The 20,881-nt window shown below is 38.2% G+C and overlaps 1 protein-coding gene across 5 annotated transcripts in view; it reads left to right on the forward strand.

The window, feature by feature from the left end:
- Positions 1–17,345, forward strand: part of pcbp4 (poly(rC) binding protein 4) — a 96,986-nt gene extending 79,641 nt beyond the window's left edge. The window contains exons 9-14 of one of the 5 annotated variants that reach the window (XM_048167083.1): positions 3,546–3,617; positions 8,575–8,616; positions 8,822–8,900; positions 10,791–10,846; positions 13,141–13,310; positions 15,116–17,345. In XM_048167083.1, the coding sequence (XP_048023040.1) occupies positions 3,546–3,617; positions 8,575–8,616; positions 8,822–8,900; positions 10,791–10,846; positions 13,141–13,310; positions 15,116–15,467 (771 nt within the window). In that variant the 3' untranslated portion in view covers positions 15,468–17,345. Of the gene's footprint in view, positions 1–3,545; positions 3,618–8,574; positions 8,617–8,821; positions 8,901–10,790; positions 10,847–13,140; positions 13,311–14,848 lie in introns of all 5 variants that reach the window. The other 4 variants (XM_048167090.1, XM_048167106.1, XM_048167097.1 and 1 more) reach the window with 4 other exon arrangements.
- Positions 17,346–20,881: the final 3,536 nt, after the last annotated feature.

The following is a 20,881-nucleotide window of genomic DNA, read 5'->3' on the forward strand; positions in this document are numbered from 1 at the left end:
TGATCACAGATACAATGCTCTGCAATTAACTCGCAATTAACAATTCAATTAAAGGGGTCATGATCTGCATTTTTAAAATTATTTTATGTTTCCTGAGGTGCAGTTGTCATAATTTAGAAATAAAAGGCCATTTTCTACCCTGATTTTCTGCCCTCTGATTTGAAGGGGTGTGTCTGCTGTGAGACTTCACTGTAAACGACTGCTGCTGTAGAGACAGAGTGCATTTAGGCCACGCCCTCTCTGGGGGGGACAAAAAGCTGCTATGTGACATGGTGTACAGCAAACAAGCTAAAAAACCCAGAACTAAGTTTTATAAGCTGTCGACCCCAAAAAACAAATGTTTAAGGACACAAAAGTGGATACAGGCAGTGAGACATAGCGCAAAGGGTCATATTACTCTAAGAACTACACTGGAGGGGAACATAATCGCGACAACATATGCTAAACAAACAAACAAAAAAACCCCATTCATTATTTTTAACCACGTCAAAGAAATATTTCACCTGTCGGCGATTACGTTCCCCTCTAGTGTAGTTCTTAGAGTAATATGACCCGTTGCGCTCTGTCTCACTGCCTGTATCCACTTTTGTGTCCTTAAACATTCATTTTTTGGGGGTCGACAGCTTATAATAACTCAGTTCTGGGTTTTTTAGCTTGTTTGCTGTACACCATGTCACATAGCAGCTTTTAGACATTGTTCTGTTTTTTGTTATACGTCAGAAATGACAAAGAGGCAGCCTCACGCTATATAAAGTCAATGGGGACTGTGGGATTGTTTCCCCTCCCCCGGTGGCCGTGGTTTTCAGATTATGACACGTGTCGCCCTGTCTCTATGATTGGCTAACATCTTTGCATATGAAATAAGTATTATATATGTAACTCTTACGTAAACTTTTACTACATTTGAACTATTACAGCTGTCGAGATCAACTAATGGTGAAAAGTGTTGATTATAGCATTATATGTAGATCTACTCCCATGGCATTAAATGTTGCAGTGATGAGCATGTAGCCGATGACAGAGCACATGTCTATTGAGTGCATGAATGCAGGGATCTCGTCACTGCAACTCGATTTCTGCACTCTCACGAATGCTTTCATCATAACTAACAGAGCAAACACGATGTAAAGATTCATTGTGCAGTGTAGACAGCGTCATTGATTATAATAGTTTTGGTGAGAATCCAGAACATTCACATAGTTGAAAATAAATAACCACTTTCCAAGCATTAGAATTCTTTGGAAGATAATGTTATTTTTAGCCCAGTGATCCTGTACCTTCTTTCCTTGTCTCACTAAATCTAAAGCTGTTTTTGGACTAATGAGGAACTTACAGGATGCTTTTTGTAGTACAAAGACCTCTTACATGTCAAAAGATCAGGGAAAATTTGATTTCTCAATTCATGACCCCTTAAACTTCAACTGCTATAGGGCAAATCTTCCGTAGTGCACCTTTAATAAGCGTTAGAAGAACAGTTCACTCAAAAAAAAAAAACTTTTTTTTTTTTTAATAATTGACTCACCCTTGTGTATCGTCAAACTTGTATGACTTTTTCCTTCTGTGGAACATAAGTGAAATTTTGAATATCCCAGAGCTTTTTTTTTCCCTCAGAGTAATGAAAGTGAATGGGCTGTCAAGCAACAAAATGACAAACCAATTACAAAAGTGGTCCACAAACCGTGTACTATAATCCAAGTCAAATTTAATTTTTGGGCAAAACTATTCCTTCAAGGCCTTGTTCTCGCTGCATACAAATCTGATTTTTTTTTTTTTTCAAATCCAGTCTTCAGGACTGGCAGTCCAAACTGACGTTTTGCAAGGGATGAAATTGGAATCCATTTGTTCAAACAGTATAGTCAATGTCTGCTACAGCTACATCAATTGTGACAGTCATGACGTAGGTGTCATCATGATGCCAAGATAGGTGCTTCTTCTACAGAAGAAATTAGAAAGCTGTTATTGCGGATGACTATTATGGCTTCTCACCATGGTGCAGAACATATGAGGCGTTACAGTATTTTACCAAGTATGAATGTAGTCTAGTCTACCAAAAAAGAAAGGGAAAAAAGAAAAAGATTTTTGATGCCTGTGTGAGCAAGGCCTTATTGTCTCAAATATAATTAATGAGATTGAGCAGATCCAAAAACATAAAACCCACCTGTAAATATGCTGTGTGCCCTGAAAATACTTTATATTCATTTGATTCTTAATATAGTAGTGTTTCATAAAGCCTCACACAGCTGACAGCATGCTGCCTTTATTTCCTTTAATAAAATGAGTCTGTCCATCAATGAAGGGTGTTGGTGGGGGGCAGTCTGTGTTTATGAAATATTTCTGAAGCTTATTTGTTTTATGTGCTATTATTAATGTCATGGAGTGAAGTCATGTAAAAGTGTTGCAAACATGTATAAAGTCATCTAGTTTATTTCCATTTATTGGTTTATACGTGTCATGTTGAATTTATTGAATTTATTGAATACATATTGCGAAAAACTTCAACAGAATATCAGTGTGAATGGCATATTTAATTTAACGCAAATGAAAGCGAGGCTGAGGGATGGAAGTATAATCAATGTCTATTCAAAGAACCTCTTGCAACACATCCGTGTGCAAATAATTGAATTCATGATTGAATTAGTCCCAATTTTAACGAAATCCTTCGTAAAACTATTCGGCTACACTTTATTTGAAGGTGTCCTTGTTACAGTGTAATTACACATTTAGGTATATTTAGGTGAGAAATATTAACAACATGCACTTACTATGAGTTTAGGGTTCGGATTAGGGTTTGGTTTGGGTTTAGTTATGCATAATCTACTATTATTACTATAGTAGGCACATGCAACTTGTAACAATGACAGTGTAAAAATAAAGTGTTACCAACTATTCCTAACTAGGTTGTCAGATTTAATTGAATGGCCATTGAACAAACTGTGCTTCCATCCTTCGCAGCCTTGTTTTCGTCCCTGTCAAATGAAGTTTGCCGTCTACCCGGACTAAGGTCTATTGTTCCACTCTTTAATCGTTTTGCCTGTTATTCACTTCACGTAATTTTCTAACATGTCTCCAGAAGAGAGTAGAGAGGCCGTTATGTTTATTCATGTTGACACGGCTATTCATTATCAACACTCCTATGCATGAATAACAGTAGCATTAAGATCAGTCAGGCTCATGAATATTCCTCACCATTAAAAGTGCTGTGGAGTCATTCGCCAATGGTGTAATTAATCGCAGTGGCATAAACTTTGAAGTGCGTACGTATGATACATCGTCTGTTTGATATATTTATGTGTCTGTCATGAAAAAAGCAAGATTAATGTCTAATAATGAAATTAATGTTCATTGCTTCATATCAGAGAACATCTTTTTTTTTTCTTCATTAACCCTTTTCTGTCTGTATTCAAATCATGCTTGGTAATGACAGCAGTAACAGCAAAACTGCCGCTAATGTACATGCGAAATATGCATATTCGTAAGACTAATGAGTAATGACATGCGAATGAAGCCTTGGTTTGTGTCTCTGTCCCCTATTTGCCTTTTCTAAGGTTTTCGAAACGTCAGAGTTTGCGTCTCACCCGCTTTTCTCAATGGCTCAGGGAGGGCTGGATCTGCAACAAGTGAGTATTATTTATCCATGACGGATAATATAGGGAGCCATGCTTCCCACTCTTTCTTTATTTGCCTCTTTCACCCCTGCATGGAGATGGGAATTCTGTTCCCCTCTGTCATTCCTCTTGCCGCATGTTGCAGCCAGTGTCCTCCCCACTTGAGCAAGGGAGCGAGACTACAGCAATTACTGTTTTTAGACATGAGATTGTTATTCCACTTGACGTTCCATTTGGGCATGGCTTTACCCTCAACCCACTGCAATTGCATTGATATTTGCTGAGAATTGTGTTTTGACTTGATTTTGTAAAGTTGTGTAAACTTTACAGGTATTAGTCCCCCAAGGCCATGGTTTCAGTCCTATTGTATTTACAAAATTAAAGGTGCCCTAGAATTGAAAATTGAATTTACCTCTGCATAGTTAAATAACTAGAGTTTTGTACATGGAAATGGCATACAGTGAGTCTCAAACACCAGTGTTTCCTCCTTCTTATGTAAATTTAATTTGTGCAAAAGACCTCTGAAGAACAGGCGAATCTCAACATAACACTGACTGTGACGCAACAGTCGGGATCATTAATATGTACGCCCCCAAATTTTGCATATGCCAGCTCATGTTCAAAGCATTAGACAAGCCAGTATTAACGTCTGGAGCAGCACACATACTTTATGCAGGTAAGCAAGCAAAGACAACAGCGAAAAATGGCAGATGGAGTGATAATAACTGACATGATCCATGATATCATGATATTTTTAGTGATATTTGTAAATTGTCTTTCTAAATGTTTTGTTAGCATTTTGCTAATGTACTGTTAAATGTGGTTAAAGTTACCATCGTTTCTTACTGTGTTTATGAGACAAGAGAGCCGTCGCTATTTTAATTTTTAAACACTTGCAGTCTGTATAATTCATAAACACAACTTCATTCTTTATAAAACTCTCCAACAGTGTGTAATGTTAGCTTTAGCCACGAAGCACTATCAAAGTCATTCAGAATCAAATGTAAACATCCAAATAAATACTATACTTACATGATCTGAGCTGCATGAAAAACACTTCGTAAAGATCCATTTTGAGGGTTATAGCTGTGTGAACTTTGTTTATGCAATGTATTATAGATTCGCGAGCTTGGGGATGGGGATCGCGAGCATTTAAAGGGGACACGTGCTGAAACGGCACATTTTTAATGATGCCCCAAAATAGGCAGTTAAAAAACTGATAAAAAAAAAAAAATCTATGTGGTATTTTGAGCTGAAACTTCGCAGACACATTCAGGGGACACCTTAGACTTATATTACATCTTGTGAAAAAGCGTTCTAGGGCACCTTTAAAGCTTCAGTATATAAGAAATTGTTTACCAAAAAATAGCTTTTTTTTGTTTTGTTTTTATATATATATATATATATATATATATATATATATATATATAAAGAAGAATTTTACATAGCTCTTGTCCATACAACTATAAGCTCCAAAGTCCAAACAAAAAAGATGACATAAATTACACCATAAAAGGAGGCGCAAAAAAAAAAAAAAAGTATGAATCCATAATCATACTTTTAAGTGAGGAACTGATCGAAATTTAAATTGTCTTGATTTTTCATCTCACTCTCTAAGTTTGCAAACAGCTTAGCTTTGAAGCGTGTAATTTACAGGGCAGAAAAATATCACACTTTAAGAGGTGCTTATCACTGACGCTTCTGTTAGGAACAAACATCTATTCTTGATGTTTTACAGTAACAGGATTCTCTGTCGTTGAGGGAAGTTCATTTGGGGACACTATGATGGTGTGAATGACTGTTAATCTCTCGACTTAAAGTTGAGGTCTTTTGGGCAGACAATTATCCGTGTATATGCGCATGTTCTACTATAAGATTAACAGGAACAGTTGATAGCATCACCCATTCGCAAGTCAGCCGTTAAACACATAGCTGTGAAAGAATGTTTATCATGGCCTGGAGAGACACAAAATATCAAGGGCAAGACAGTTAAGCTTGTGTTAAAGGAAATCTATGAATTTCTTTCTTCTGTGAAACCCCCCAGACAGCAGCATAGTATGCCCCATAGTATGGCCCACATCTGGTACATGCGGATTACACGCGGACCAGATGTGGGCCGGATCTGGCCCGACACTATGTTGCTGTCAGGGCCAAAAGGAGATGTGTAGCAGAATGCTACTATTATGCATATAAAAGCACAGTTTTGCTCTCAAACCTGTTTAAAAGACATGTGAGAACCAGCAGCATTTGTTGTCTTTGTCTTCTTTTTCTTTTTTTTCTTTTTTGTTAGCGTAACGCATATAATATGCCAAGTTTGAATATGCAGATGTTTGAGATTGAGAGCTGTGGCAGAAAAACATTTTCAGTAAAACAACTAAAATTTTGTTATTTTCCTCACACAAAATTTTAGCTGTATGGAAAACCTCAGCATAAATATTACAGAAATCATCCTGTGTGTTTTGAGACATTTTCATTTTTGGGTGAACTATTCCTTTAAGTGTCAGCCTCCTCTGACTAATGCTGATGTAAAGGCTAAAAAGGGGAACCACGTGACCTTCCAATACACACACTCTACCTCGAGAGCTGTAAGGATGAGGTGTCAGGCCCGAGCAGTGACATTCTCTTAAACGAGCGGAGATAAATGCTGTCTGCCAGGAGACGGGACTGACAACATCACCACGGCTCTCGCTAATGAAGGCCCCCTGTATGTGTGTGTGTGCATAAGGATTACGCAGCGTTAAGTGGCTCAGCCAGGTGATTAATGCTTTTCTGTGTTATTTATGAGCGTTCTGAGCTTGGAGAACAGGAAGGAAAGAAATAATAAGGCAATGACTGAAATGATGGAAGCTCCGCCTCCTGCTTTTTCGCTACCTTAAGTCCTTCCCCAGTAAGCACACATACGTTGCCAAGCATTTGGAAGCATTGTGTTATATTTTAAAGTAATAGTTTACCCAAAATAAATTCCTGTTTTATTTTTTTATTTCTTATGCACAATATTCCTAATCTTCTGAAGTGAAATGATAGCTTTGTGTAAGAAATAGACCAAAATTTCTTTGTTCAAAAGTAGCAACAGATCTTTTCTTCCGTATTGTGAAGTTCATCCAAATGTAATTTTGATTGTCAAAAAAAAAAAAAAAAAAAAAAAAGGATTTGGTTCTATCCATCGATTGTTGATTGGATTTAGAAATGTGGGCGTTGCACTGGTTTGAAGTCTGCCGTTTTCACTTGACGGTAAAGACATTTTGATTTAAAAATTACGAAGCCAAAATGTTTCTAAAAAATGAAACATGCAAGGATGATTCAATTGTTTAAAGTAAGATCTACAGTATAACATGCATTTACAAAAGGGCAAATTTTCTATCTTCTCCTCCACATTCAAATCTCATTTGCATTCAAATGACACATCCAGATGCATTGTCAGGTTTGAACATAAATTGCGGTCTTTCCTCCAATTTTGGATTTTTTTTTTTTTTTTACTGGACCTTCAAATTGAAAAGGGGCATAAATAAGGATAGTGAAACAAAATGGGAAAATATCAGAGACATTGAAAGTAGGGGTGGCAGTCATGTAGCAGATTCTGAGCTCACCTTCGAAGACAAGCTAAATCCGTCCTGACAATGAAGGGTCATGTTTTCCCCCCTAAACAGTGTTTGCCTTGAGAGCTGTGACCAATTATTTTCATTAACTTGGCTGCCAGAGACACAAACTAGGGTTGCTCTTAAACATGGACTGCCATTTCTGCATCGCTGATCTTTTTATTTTATTTTCCATTTTATCCTCCCTCGATTTCTCTCTCTCCGTCTCTCTTCCACGTGTTTAAACTTTTAAACAGGCTTATGCAAGAGAACCTCTGGGACTAGCACGTAACATTCTCTGTAGCTTTTGCGTCTGGCTATTTGGCTTCTCATTCTCTTTGATGCAGAAGCCTTGATTCAGAGATCTTCTAGTTTCACATCTGTCCCCTTTAGACATTTTTTGAACTACGAGAGTAGGTGTGATGGGGGCAGAGACCCCGTAGTTCTGGCATAACCAATCCAAAACCCCTCTAAAATCAAACAACGGACCAGTGAAGACAAGCAAACAAATTCAGACTGGAATGTGTACATGTATATCTTATGTAGATATACCAATATTTACATATCAACACATATTCATAATTTAGTAACTCATCCCGCCTTGATGAACAACAGTATGAACATGTTAACTCTTTCCCCGCCATTGACGGAATTTTCCGGCTTTCCGTCTTTTCACTGTTATATGGTAGGGGGTGCTATTATGCATTTTCTGAAAGAGTAGATAATCTCCAGATCAAAACAGAGGTAAAAAAGGAGCAGAAACAATTGGTAAAAGCATTGCTTATGCACGCTGTAGTCTTTGAAAAAAACAACAACATGATTTTCTAAATTTCATAGCATGTTGATAAAAAAGGAATGCATAGAGCTAGATTAAAAAAAAAATAATAATAATATATTGCATGTTCAGATATGCATACAACAAAATATTCTTGGAGCCATGAAAGTTTTGTGAAAATTACCAAAAATGCTGGCACTGCCTGTTAAGTTTTTAAAAAAAATGCAGGCGGGGAAAGATTTAAGTAGTTAGCCAATCACAACAGAGTTCAATTACATATTGAAGTCAATGTCATCATGAAATGGCATGTGTAACTCATCTGTTATTTAATTTGTGTCATTTCAGAGTAAAAAAACAGTATATTCTGTGAATGAAAACAATGTTTGGGTGAGAAGAACAAACAACCTCATTAATGATTAGGGTCATAGAGAAAAAGGTTTTGTCTTTTTGTTTTAAGAAATTCAGAAAAAAATGCAAAAAGAAAGTATGAAACACTTCTGCTACAGAATTACCCTGTTTCCAGTTTTGTAGTTGTTTTAAATGATTATGAGGAGCTTTAAAAAAGAATGATTGAATAAGATGTTCTCCATTTTAACACTCGTCACTATTTCTTTTTCAGGCTTATACTGTACAAAACCAATATGGCATTCCACACTCAGAGGTAAGAAGCTTTAGAGAGAATTTCCATCCTTGTACTGCGTAACTTTCATTAGTTGAGTGTCCTTTTGTGAAGTTAATGAGCCTGTTTTACACTTGTAAATGAACTATATGATTCAATTCTCAGCTGTGTCTTCTGATAAGAGTAATAAAACCTTTTCATAAAAAAAATGAAGTGACATTTCACTCCCATTTTTCTTTCATCTCAGTTGGCCAAGTTGCACCAGTTGTCCATGCAGCAGGGTCTTGCCCCCATGGCTCAGCCCACGGCCACCCAAGTTCTGCCCGGTATGTTTTGCCAATCCAAGTCTCTTTGAAGAGGGAGATAAGGGTTGGGATGGGTTATTATGGGTTAGACAGTGGCTTAGACTGTAATCAACTTGTCGCCATCTTATTCGCACATGCAGAACTCCTCTTTTTCAAAGTTCACATTAATTAGTAATTTGGTGAACAAGTGATCCGTTTTAAGGCCAGGAACAGTGTGAATGAAAAGAGAAGTAGATTTTTTCCCCCAATCAGTTAAGTTTGTAATACTGAAGTGGTCTATTCTTATTATAAAGAGAACTCAAGTGCAAAAACACCCTATATTTACCCAGAAGCAGCGCTAAATCCCTACGTACAGCAATTGTTGATGTGACACAATTCCATCAGACAACTCAAGCTTAAGTATAAGTCGATTCCAACAGACCTCTCAAAGACCCATAGGCCACCCAGGTTCAAGGTAATACACCTGAGCTCCATGGAGCATATGGCACATGCAGATTACAGCTGCAAAAATGGGGACACATTTTACAAGGCTCCACAGTCAGCTCCTGGGGCTTCTCAGAGCTGTGATAAATGTCCAGCTAAAGCTTTCCTTTTCTTGTTCCCTCTCTTTTTTTTCTTGCTCACAACCAGACATCCAATTATACAGCCACCCCAAGTTTTTCAGTGATGTCTTTCAAGATGTCTGGAGATTCCCAACATTTGCGAAAGGTTTGTTGTTAAAGCCAACAGACTGTTGAACATTATGGTAAATAAGCACATTCGGTGCAAATGTGAGAATCAAAAATCCCCTTAGAGGAACTGAGGGGTCGAAACAAATGTAATAGTTGCCCCCCCGCCTCTAAAACTACAAGAGCACATCCTATCTTGATATGGCTGGGGAATTCGATTATGTCGGAGGTAAAAAGCTCATCAGTCAAGGCAATGTTTCAGTCTATTAAATAGGCCCCTGTTGGGCTGGGAGGCACTGTTGGGTCTGGGCCTCCTGCTGAGACAGGAAGTAACGAAAAAGAGAAACAGGCTAGCTCTGTGCACATCATTAGCGGTTAGGTGATAGCAATTTGCTAACCGATAGGAGAATGCTTAAAATAATATTCTGGGTTCAATACAAGTTAATCTCCCCTGAGAATCTGTGGATAATTTGCAAGATAATTTGGTGTCAGAAATAGGCCTATGTTGAGGCCATTGAATCTCTTTTCTGGTAGACCAGGGGTTTTCAAACCTGTCCTGGATCATCCCCAGCACTGGATATTTTGTATGTTTCCCTCATCTTACTCACTTGAATCAACTCATCAGCTCATTAGTAAAGACTGCAAAAACTGACGTAGGTGTGTCAGTTAAGGGAGACATACAAAATGTGCAGTGCTGGGGATTCCAGGACAGGTTTGAAAACCTCTGCGGTAGACCAATTTTGAATGGTTTAACACTGTTTGTAACTTTTGAGGTAAGCTGGTCTAGGTGGTTGATTAGTTGGACTAGAAGCTGCTGGGATATGTGGGCTAAATATTCAAAGGTACCAAACAAGAGTAAAGACCTGCCTTTTATGATGTTCAGATAAATAGGTACTCCAGTGGTGCTATTTTGGTCCAATCAAACAGACTGCAATTCGGCTTTATGCCGCTGATTTGATACACTTAATCTTAAAAACGTATTCAGTCTGAACTATTTCACTGCTCTGTTTTGTGGTGTCATTTACAATGAACACACAAAGGGTAAAGGGAGAAAGAAATGCACTGTGCATGATGGGAGAAAATAACTTGTCTTGAGATTACTCTTGTCCACATAAGTTCAGAGGAGCTTCTGTCAAATTTAGCAGAACTAAACAGTGGAAAAAAAGAAAGGGAAATAAGAAAGCAAACAAACTACATCGAATTATCCTACGGTTTGTTAACTTGGTACCTATTCCTCTTCCAGCAGGCATTGAGTCCAGTTCCCAGACAGCATCACAAGAACTTCTCATTCCAAATGACGTAAGAAAAACTTATTTTTTCAAGATACTCATTGATATTTCTGTACAGAAACACTTTTTCTTTTGTAATAATGCTTATGTTCATCTTACATTTAAGACTATATTAAGCCTTGGAGAATATCAGATGAATGTCAGTTGTTTTTTAGACATTCTTGGTCTGTTCTTGATATTTTTGAGAGCACCTCTCTTGGCACACTTTGGCCTTGCAGAAATCATGAAGCTTTTTGTTTCAAACACACTGACTTGTGTCTTTTTATCTGTCCACCCCCTGCTCTGCCAGAAGAGCTTCACAAGATCCAGTTCAATCCTGTCATGGCATCTGACATGCTTAGCACTCCTCTGCTGTCAAAACAGAGACGGTAAATAAAGCCAGAACCTTTTGTCAGAGCTCTAGGTTGTGGTGCAGACCCTGCACCCCAGGGGGCAATGGGACGTTCCCTTCATGCCTGCTGACCAGGGCTCCCTCTCGCCTCTACGTCTCCCTGAGATCACAGGATTAATCGACTGGCGAAGGGCCCAGCTGTGGACTCAATACTCAATACATATTTTCAACTCCCATTGTTTTGGTATTTTAAGGCCTCATGCCTGACTCATAATAATCTACTTGTGCCTAGTAAAGGAAGCAGTTTTTAATACAACACATAAAAGCAGACTTGTATACTTCTAAACAGGTTTGAGTTTTTAAGCTTACATAGTGTATCAGCATTTTTGATTTCTTGTGCAGCTGTAATGGCAGAAAAAATGAGTGGATGCGTTATCTAGAATGATTCCATACAAGTGAAGTCATTTACTACCTTGATGCACATGAACAGAAAAAGACTCAGCTCTTATCAAATTGACACTAGCTTCAAATATAACTTGACTTCCTGAATACATTTATTAGGTTCTTAACCTCAACATACATGATAAACTTCAAAGAAACTTCACCCATTTCTCCAATCAAGGGCTAATTTAGCATGCTTGTACATTCATATTCCTGCATAAAGCCATAAACAGGGTGATGGAAAGCATGTATTATTGAAATTCCCTCACAGCGATGCAATTCCAAGGCAAGGCGACATCAAACAGACATCAAACGCCTGGCAGACTAAGTTGTTTATCATTCGCAATCAGGTTTCTCTCTATAGAGGAGCAGTTTCTCCATGGTGAACCATCCCCCCTAACTCGCCTGAAACATGCTACAATTAGATTGGGATCGGATCAGTGCTCGAGAACACAGCAGTGGCAGCGGATGCAGCTGGGTCAGAACTCTACCTGTTCAAAGATTGCCCTGTGAGAGGTGGATGAGGCCGTCAGTGACACCAGTTTTTGATGGCAGGGGATGTGTCCTCACTCCCCAGACTTTCAAAACTAAGGCCTAAATAGTAGATTCACCTTAAATAGGCCTGTCTCCAGCTTGGCTAGGTTATACCCGTCTCTTGCTTTGGACAGAATTGAGCCATAGATTGCACCTTGATTTCAGTGGATACAAAGAAATCAATGAAACAGGCCAAACTGAATTTTTTTGTTTGGTAAACTTGAAGGCTGGAGGAGGATGTGTGGGTGACGGTACATTGTTTGTTCCGTTATCCTATTGCTTGAGGATGTATAATTCATAGATTTCTAAAAATGAAGGATGTCAGTGGGCAAATATGTGGTGCAGTGCAAAGGACATGCTGAAGTACTCTATGTCAGGGCGGCAGCGAGACCTGGCGGTCGACTACAAGCACTTAGCCACAATCAGCTGAGCCATTAATAGCCCCTGGGCACCAGGGAGAGCGGTGTGACAAATCAGGAGCTTTGACGTCCATATGACTCGTGAGGAAAGGAATGCTTTGTGGAGCAATTCTTGCCTGCATAATCCAACTCGCACTCAAAGTGAGGGTTGGGGGCTGGGATGCAGGGTGGACAAAAGACAAGCTGTCAGTCATTTGAATGATAAACTGTTAACCCATCCCATTTGGGGTCACTCCACTTTATCATTGTCCAGCCTTGACACCAAGCCCTAAGGTCACCCAACCCCCTTGGTCCTTTTCTTTCAAGCTGTGGAAACCTTCCACAGCAGGTACAGTAACCATCTGGATCCATACAGTTAGTTTTTGTGGTGCTGCATGTCCTCAACCTTTTTTGATGCTGTCATAGCAGGATGAATTAGTTCACCACCACCTGTTGTTGATTTAAACTGACCATCTAGATCCACAGAACTATTAGCAGATGCGTGTTACAGAGACAATGCCGTGTCATCTTAGGTCCAGATGAACAAACACATAAAAAGACATATTTATTGACCTGATTGGTCTTGTACTTTCCTTTCAGCTGATTGGTTCAATAATCGGCAGGCAGGGTACAAAAATCAACGAGATCCGCCAAGTGTCAGGGGCTCAGATCAAGATCGGCAGTCAACTGGACAGCACTAGTGACCGACACGTCACCATTACAGGCTCCCCAATCAGCATCAACTTGGCCCAGTATCTAATCACATCCTGGTAAGCACTGGAAGTCATCCCATCATGACAGATTCAGGGTGTTTGTACTTGACCACTCCATGTGTTTATGTGGCATATTTTACACCATAATGACCTCTAGAGGTCCCTGAAGTAGGAGACCCTGACAAAACCTCTGGGAATATTCAATCGGGGGTCTGGCCAGAAGAGAAGCACTCTTGAGCAAAGGCATTGCACAACTACAAAGCAAGAAGATGTGGCAGAAAGAAGCCAGGCTGAGGGATTAATTGGCCAAGTTTCAAGCCAGAAGCTTGTTAAAGCTTAAAGGCAGAGCATTTTGGCCGCCTCATAGACAGACTGTAATTTTCTCCCACGAGATCTATGCGTTTGCAATTTGATCAAATGTTGTGTCAGGCAAGAAAGCAGTAAATTCCTGACAGCTCAGTTCTTCGGCAAAGACTTCTGCGTCAATGCTGGGGCAAAATTTCATTTGCTAATGCATCAAAATTAATAGTTCTGTTCTTTACCCAGGCTAATGAAAATTGTTGTATACTTCTAACGTCAGTTCAATTAGCATAAGGTAGAATTTGCAAAACACACATAATAAATCGAAACAATTCAAACCACAAGAACATTTTTATAGTTCTTGTTAGTAAAGAGTTCAAATCAGTATCTGAACAAGACGACCAGTTTATTCTGTTGACCAGAGCATATGCATTAATGGATAATAATGAAGAAACAGAATAAGACTCAACTCCAAATTAGTGGCTTCTTTATTTAACAATCAGTTGAAGCATTTTTCTCTATTTTCTGTATTGGCCAGCAAAAACAATTAAGATTTCTAACAGATGCAGTGTCATGTACAAAGTTATTTATTAATTCTTTTAGCATATTATGACTCAGCAAGTCGACAAGAGAGCAATAATTGGGTCTTGAATGAAATATTAATGCTTGTCTCAGGTGTGTTCAACAAGCAGACCGGTGCAGAATGTCAAACTCACTCTGAGAAACCCCTCATTATTTTATTTGAAATATGTTACTCAGGCTTCCTGCATGGGAAGATTACTATTTTGGTTTCAAGATATTTTGGGAAAGCTTTTGTTGTTTTGCTTCTGTCTTAATATTATTGATTTTACTGGTTTCTCATCAGTTGAATTCATTCAGTTTGGTTTTCGCCAAGCGACAGCAACAAACGCCGACCTCAGAGCAACCCAAGGCACTCTAGCGTCAGAATATTTCCTTAACGAGTCAGCTCCATCAAGCCATTAAAAATCAAACATGATTATTCATGTCCTTGAAGAAGTCTGGAGACGTTACCCCCAATCAGTGTCACTCAGTAAGAATACTTCCTACGAGACAATCGTCTCGTTTCAATGTATTGCATCAGAGCGTTCTGCATATTGAACACACCCCCTACTTGATAATGAGGAATCATTTCTACGCCCTCGAAATACATTAATGGCAAAGCACGTTTGATTACATGCATTTGCAATTAGTACCATGTTGACAAATGCATTTTTTTGATAAAAGATAAAGGAAATGCTACTGAAATTGAAATCATTTTGTTTCTTTTCCCAAAGCCCCTACCCAAGCCATCACCCTCAATTAAACAGCTCCTTTCCCATGAGTGCCAAGGTCCCCCCTCAAATAATCTGTTGCAACCACCAGCAAAACACACCTCTCTTATGATTTTTTTGTTTCTGTTTTTTGATTATTTTTTTTTTATCTTTCTCAATTTTTGTTTAACATGTCTTTTATTTAACCTTCTAACCCTTCTCCATCCGGCTCCCCTCCCTTGTCCCTCCACCCTCCTCTCCTCCACCTCCTTCCTTCCCTCCCTCGTACAGTTTAGAGACCGCCAAATCCACTGCCCAGTCCTCCTCCATGTCGACCCCTGTAGACCTCAACATGAGCTTCACCCAGACTGCTCCCCCTGCATCGTCCTCTGCCGCAGCCCTGGCAGCGATGGGCGGCCTGCCCCACGCTCCAATCTTGGGCGCCCCCTATACCCTCCCCCTCTCCAGCCTCCTGGGAATCAAATCCGTCCCCTTCCTGGCACTCTCGGCCCCTGCTGCCACAGCTGCTGCCGCCGCCGCCGCTGCTGCCCCTGCCCACGGCACCTTGGCTTCCTACACCGCCAAGATCTCCTCCGCCAACGGCATCAAGAAACCAGAGCGTCAGAAGTTTGCGCCCTACTGAAGTTCGCTGAGAGGAACTAGCCAGTACCTCCTTTGTTTCCGAGACAACGACCGAAGAGGAATACTTTGAGGGTTCTTCTCTTCTAGCCTGATGTAGCTATGTAGAAACAGACGGTACCAATTTGTTTTCTTTTTGGTTTAGTAGCTTGTCCTGAAAAACTGTAGGAAAATAATGGCATAAATTTTAAAGATTTTTTTGTTTTGTTTTGTTTTGTTTTTGGCTGAGGTAGCCGCTAAAGCCATAGACTATTCCTAATCTCCTATTTTCCCAAAATCTTTACACACGTTTATTGTCTGCTCTTATTTATTGATAACAACGAAATATTCCCGCAAAGAGTTTATAACGTAGAACACTGTTGACTGATGCTAATCTCTTATGTATCAGCTTTTATACAATGATGTCTGTGAATGCTTCTGTATACAACTTCCTGATTTTTTTAGAAATCTTTAAATGATGTATTAAAACAAAAAAATGAAAAAAAGGAAATGTTTTTAAAATGACAACAGATCTAAAACTTGCTTTTGTGTTACATTTTTACGTTTTGTTCACATTCGTTTTGAAATGTTATTTATTTTATTTATTGTGCAGAGTGTTTCTTTTACAGTCAATGTTTGTTTTCTGTAACGGCTGCAGGTTGAAACAAAAATCTTTTCAAATTTCTTCCATTCAATCATGGTTACATAAGTCCTGATAAAGACACATGAGTCTGAGTAACCACGGACAAGATAGTAGTTTAAGTAGTGAGTTTCTTTAGACGGGAAGTGAATGGTGCAACGGTGAATTCTGATATAATTAAAAATCTGAATACGAAACAGCTAGCAAATTCGTTTCAAAACTTGGCTAGCCATGGCTGAGTATGAACATTATTGTTTCAGGGGGTTTCTTTCACCATTTCTAATGGCATAAAATGACTACTATGCATGGTGACTGCCCTTGTCGGAACCTAATGCTGCATGTTGACTTGGCCCCTCACAAGTACACACTAGCTAAAAAAATAGCTAACGCGTAGGTCTCTTTGTTGATGCCGTTAAAAATAGGCAGTGCTGCAGAAGAGCAATATTCGTCTGAAAGTACTAAAATATACACATATAGCAGACCTACACATAAACATGCTTCAAGTGTAGCTACAGTAATCATTATGCTCGATCACAGAGTATATTACATGGACTGACTTTTTCTTTTTCTTTTTTAAAAGATATAGAAATAATCACACTTATTTTTCTAAAACTAGAGTCCTAAAAATTGAATGTGACCACTCACACAGTTCATTCATGTGGTAGATGTAGTATAACCTTGACTCGTGTTTGTCATTTTTTTTTCTTTATCGTAATGTTTTTTTGTTTAGATCTTCTCAAACGTCTGTCCCATACTCATTTGCATGAATTTAACTTGGCGTCTATGCAAAACATCTCGGGGGTGGTTCAGTGAGGTATCCTATGTCATGCTTCATAGATGGCCCTAAATAAACCACCGTTGGAAAAGGGCTATCGGCAAAGATGGAATCCAAGACAAGGACAATGATGCTCTCGAATTTATGAACCATGCTATGTATAATATATATACATAAATATATATATATATATATATGTTATATTATATCCATATTTCCCATTCCAAAGCCTAACACATAACCACCCTTTCACACACTATACAAAATGTCACAGTGTGGCTATGTTACGCACGGTCACACTTCACCGTGATAATTCCACGATAGCCGGACAAGGTTTAAAAACTGTTCAGATGCTTGAATTATCCGAGGTCTGGTTTTTGGATTCACACGAGGTTTCATTTGTCAGCCTTGGCTTAAATGCAACTCTTGTTTTAGTTTTATTCATCAATGCCATACAAATGAATAAAAACAATACTGTATTAACGTAATTCAGTCTCTTTTGTTCTTTTTCAGCTGCGTGAAATGGAACAACATTAACATTAATAGCTAAGTGTGTGTGCGTGCTGGGATAGTCACAGTGACTAACAATGCACAGTCAGTTTTTTATTAATCATCTATTATAGTTATTATTATTTTATTTTTTTTGGAACTTTAGACCTGAAAAGAGTTTAAACTTAAGACCTCAAATAAACAAGCAATTAAAACTAAGCCCTAAGGTACAATGTGTGTTTTATTAAAGCAATAATCCACTCAAGGCCAAAACATTGCAGTGATTTTATCATGGGTAAGGGGTGTTTGGCCCTTAACTATGGTAAAATCAGTGTACTGTATAACCTCCAGTGCCATGTTGCGTGCATGAAACAGCAGCAACAGTAATATAATACAAGACAGCAATGTTCATTTTCTTGAAAACTGGAATGATGTACAGTACAAAACAACCAGCTTTGAGAATCTCGAAACTTTGCTTCAAAGCAAAAAAGACTGGGAATGACAATATTGAACCAGAAACTATGGCAAAATATAAAAATTCTTCTAAATATATTAAAACTACTTATTTTAAGATTAAAGTTGGCATTAAATAGAAATTCACCTATTCTATTTTCTAAATGTATGTTATAGATCTTATTGTGAACAATTCATCCATGCATGCATTTAATTTATTTAAATTTTTTTTTACCTTGTAATTTTAACAAAATGTCCTGAGATCTTCCAGTGAAACAACACACTTCTCTCTGGTGATGTATGCTGGACTTCTCCAATCAATTTGTCTGCTTAAACCCCGCCCCTTTCTTACAATCGACTGCAAGCTCACATTCAGATCTGCCTCTTTCCAATCAACCGGACAACTACTGACAACAACCTACAGTTTTTTTTGATAATCTGTTACACTCTGATATTTGTAATAAAATATGGAAGAAAAGATCTGCCACTTTTTCTGTTAGACCATAAATTTTATGCAAAGTATTTATAATGGATATATTCAAAATGTAAGTAATTTGAGACTGACTTGATTACATCTAGAATGCTTCATGAAAGTGGACAATCACTACTGAATTTTTTTGACTGAGTTTTTTGTTTTTTTTTACTAGGAATTTCACTATTGACTCCACCATTGACGGAATTTCCCGGCTTTTTTGTTTTCACTGTTATACGGTAGAGGGCGCTATTTTGCAACTTCTGAAAGAGTACAGAATCTCCGGATCAAAACACAGGCAAGAAACAAGCGGTAAAAGCATTGCTTATGCACATTGTAGTCTTTGGAAAAAATGCTATTTTCTCAGCTTTGAGAATTCAAAATGGTTTGAGAATTCATTGTTCAAAATGTTGCATTTTTTTTATTAAACTTACCCACATTAAAGAGTTGACCAAAAAAACAAAACAAAAAAAAAACAAAAAAAACAAAACAAAGAATGCATGAAGCTAAAATAAAACTTGATATATTGCATGTTCCGATACTCATACAACAAAATATTCTGGGGGCCATGAAATTTTTATGAAAATGATCAAAAATGCTGGCAGTGGCTGGCAACTTTCTTTTAAAAAATGCTGGCGTTAAACATTTTTCTGTTTAATAGTGTTGAACTAACTGCTTCTACAGAAGCATATACCATCACTAATCCCACACTACATCTGTCATGAAAGGTTAAATATGCTATTGTTAAAAAATTAAGTCTTCAAATCAGCTTTTTTTTAGCATTCATTATGCAGTATTAATGCCACCACACAGTCATTAGAAGATTTGCCTGGTCTGTCAACATTGATGTTACGATGTTAGCATCCTCTCAAAAGCTAATTAAAAAGCCATTGCGCTGTGGGCCGTTAAAATAAGCAGTCTAAAATAAGACATCCCACTTTGTTTGAACAAGTCTCTGTTGTGTCACTCAGTGCATACGGTGTATTTTCATTTGTGAGGAAAGGCCCCTTGAGAGTAGTACAGCTGAATCTCAACAGAGATAGCCAGAATTCATCTGTATAATAAACAAACTCAGCTATAATAACATGCTGACACATCAGCCACCCCTCTATCTTACTATCCCAGCGCAACCTGGGCTGAGAGTGCCGCCCATGGCGGTTTGCCATCACGCCACTAAATGCAACGACGCCAGAGATGAAAGCAGTCTATGAATAAAGCTTACACCTCACAGCAGCTGCTCAAACACAAACAAATTCTTACAGGCGGGGTTTTCTGTCCCGAACGGGTGGGGGTGTGCGTAATGACAGCCTAAACACAGTCTACATCTCTCACAAAGGAACTCGCTGATGCCCACACATGACAATCCATGACATCTTGCGCAAGAAAAACCCACCAGGTTTGGTGTCCTCCATTGATGTCCGCAGTCTGAGATGCACACTTTACAAGAGTAATTATGCAACAATAACCTCCTACAGCCAGTGAGTGGAATAATACTTGCAATTTACCAACAATTAAAGACAATCTGGAGACAAAGCAGTTTGAAACGGAAGCCTGTAATTATATGGTGATGGCCATTTGGCTGTGGTGGGAACTAACACCAGTGGGCTTGGCATGCGAATAAAAGCACATGCTCTGTGCCATGTACTTGGGGAAAAAAAACAACAAAAAAAAAACATTAAAATTGGAATTGAATTCACAGGAAACTAAAATTCAGCTGAGCCCATTAAAAAGAAACTACAGTGTATTTTTAGCCTAAAGCTATCCAGAATTATTTAGGGCCACTGTGACCTTCCCGAGAGGCAATGTAAAAGCCTGTAAAATATTTTGAAACTGGAAACAGGGAAAAACAGCAAGTTTGCCATTTCCTATTAACAGGCCAAATATCCAATCTTCATTGTAACATGAAAATATTCTTGAGATGCATAGATTCTATTGATTTTCCCTATACATTTTGGCCTGGATTTGGCCTTAGTTAGTTAGATTAGTTTAATCTAATGATGTCAATAACCAAGGTCATGTCTTCCAACTTTTTGGCTGATAATCTTATATTTTAAAGGAAAAATGTCTAATTTCTGCATTCAGGCAATGTAAGATGAGAAAAGAAATTAAAATGGAACAGTTTATGAATTATAAATATTAAGGTTTTAACAGTTTATAACATTATAAAGATGCTAATTTTGCACATACAAGGTTTTTTTTACACTAGTTTTACTTTTTAATCTTTGAGCCCCACAAGAATTCCATTGTAAGAGTATTACTGTAAATGTGATTTTTAAGTGCTTTTACGAGTAGGCTTATTATACTGAAATCGTAAAAAAAAAAAAAAAAAACTTGAAATAAAATACAATTTCACTGAAATAAAATACAATATAAAAAACTTTAAACTTAATAAAATGTTATTTTGTTTTGACACTTATTTTACACAACAAAATTAACAAAAAAAGTAAGCTTAAAGGTGCTCTAAGTGATGTCACGCGTTTTTAGGCCAAAACATTTTTTGTCACATACAGCAAACATCTCCTCACTATCCGCTAGCTGCCTGTCCCCTGAACACACTGTAAAAAAAAAAAAAAGGGGTCTCTGTAGTCGCCACAAGCTCCGAAAATGGCA

This window comes from Megalobrama amblycephala, linkage group LG2, assembly GCF_018812025.1.
Source record: "Megalobrama amblycephala isolate DHTTF-2021 linkage group LG2, ASM1881202v1, whole genome shotgun sequence".
Classification (NCBI taxonomy): Eukaryota; Metazoa; Chordata; class Actinopteri; order Cypriniformes; family Xenocyprididae; genus Megalobrama; species Megalobrama amblycephala.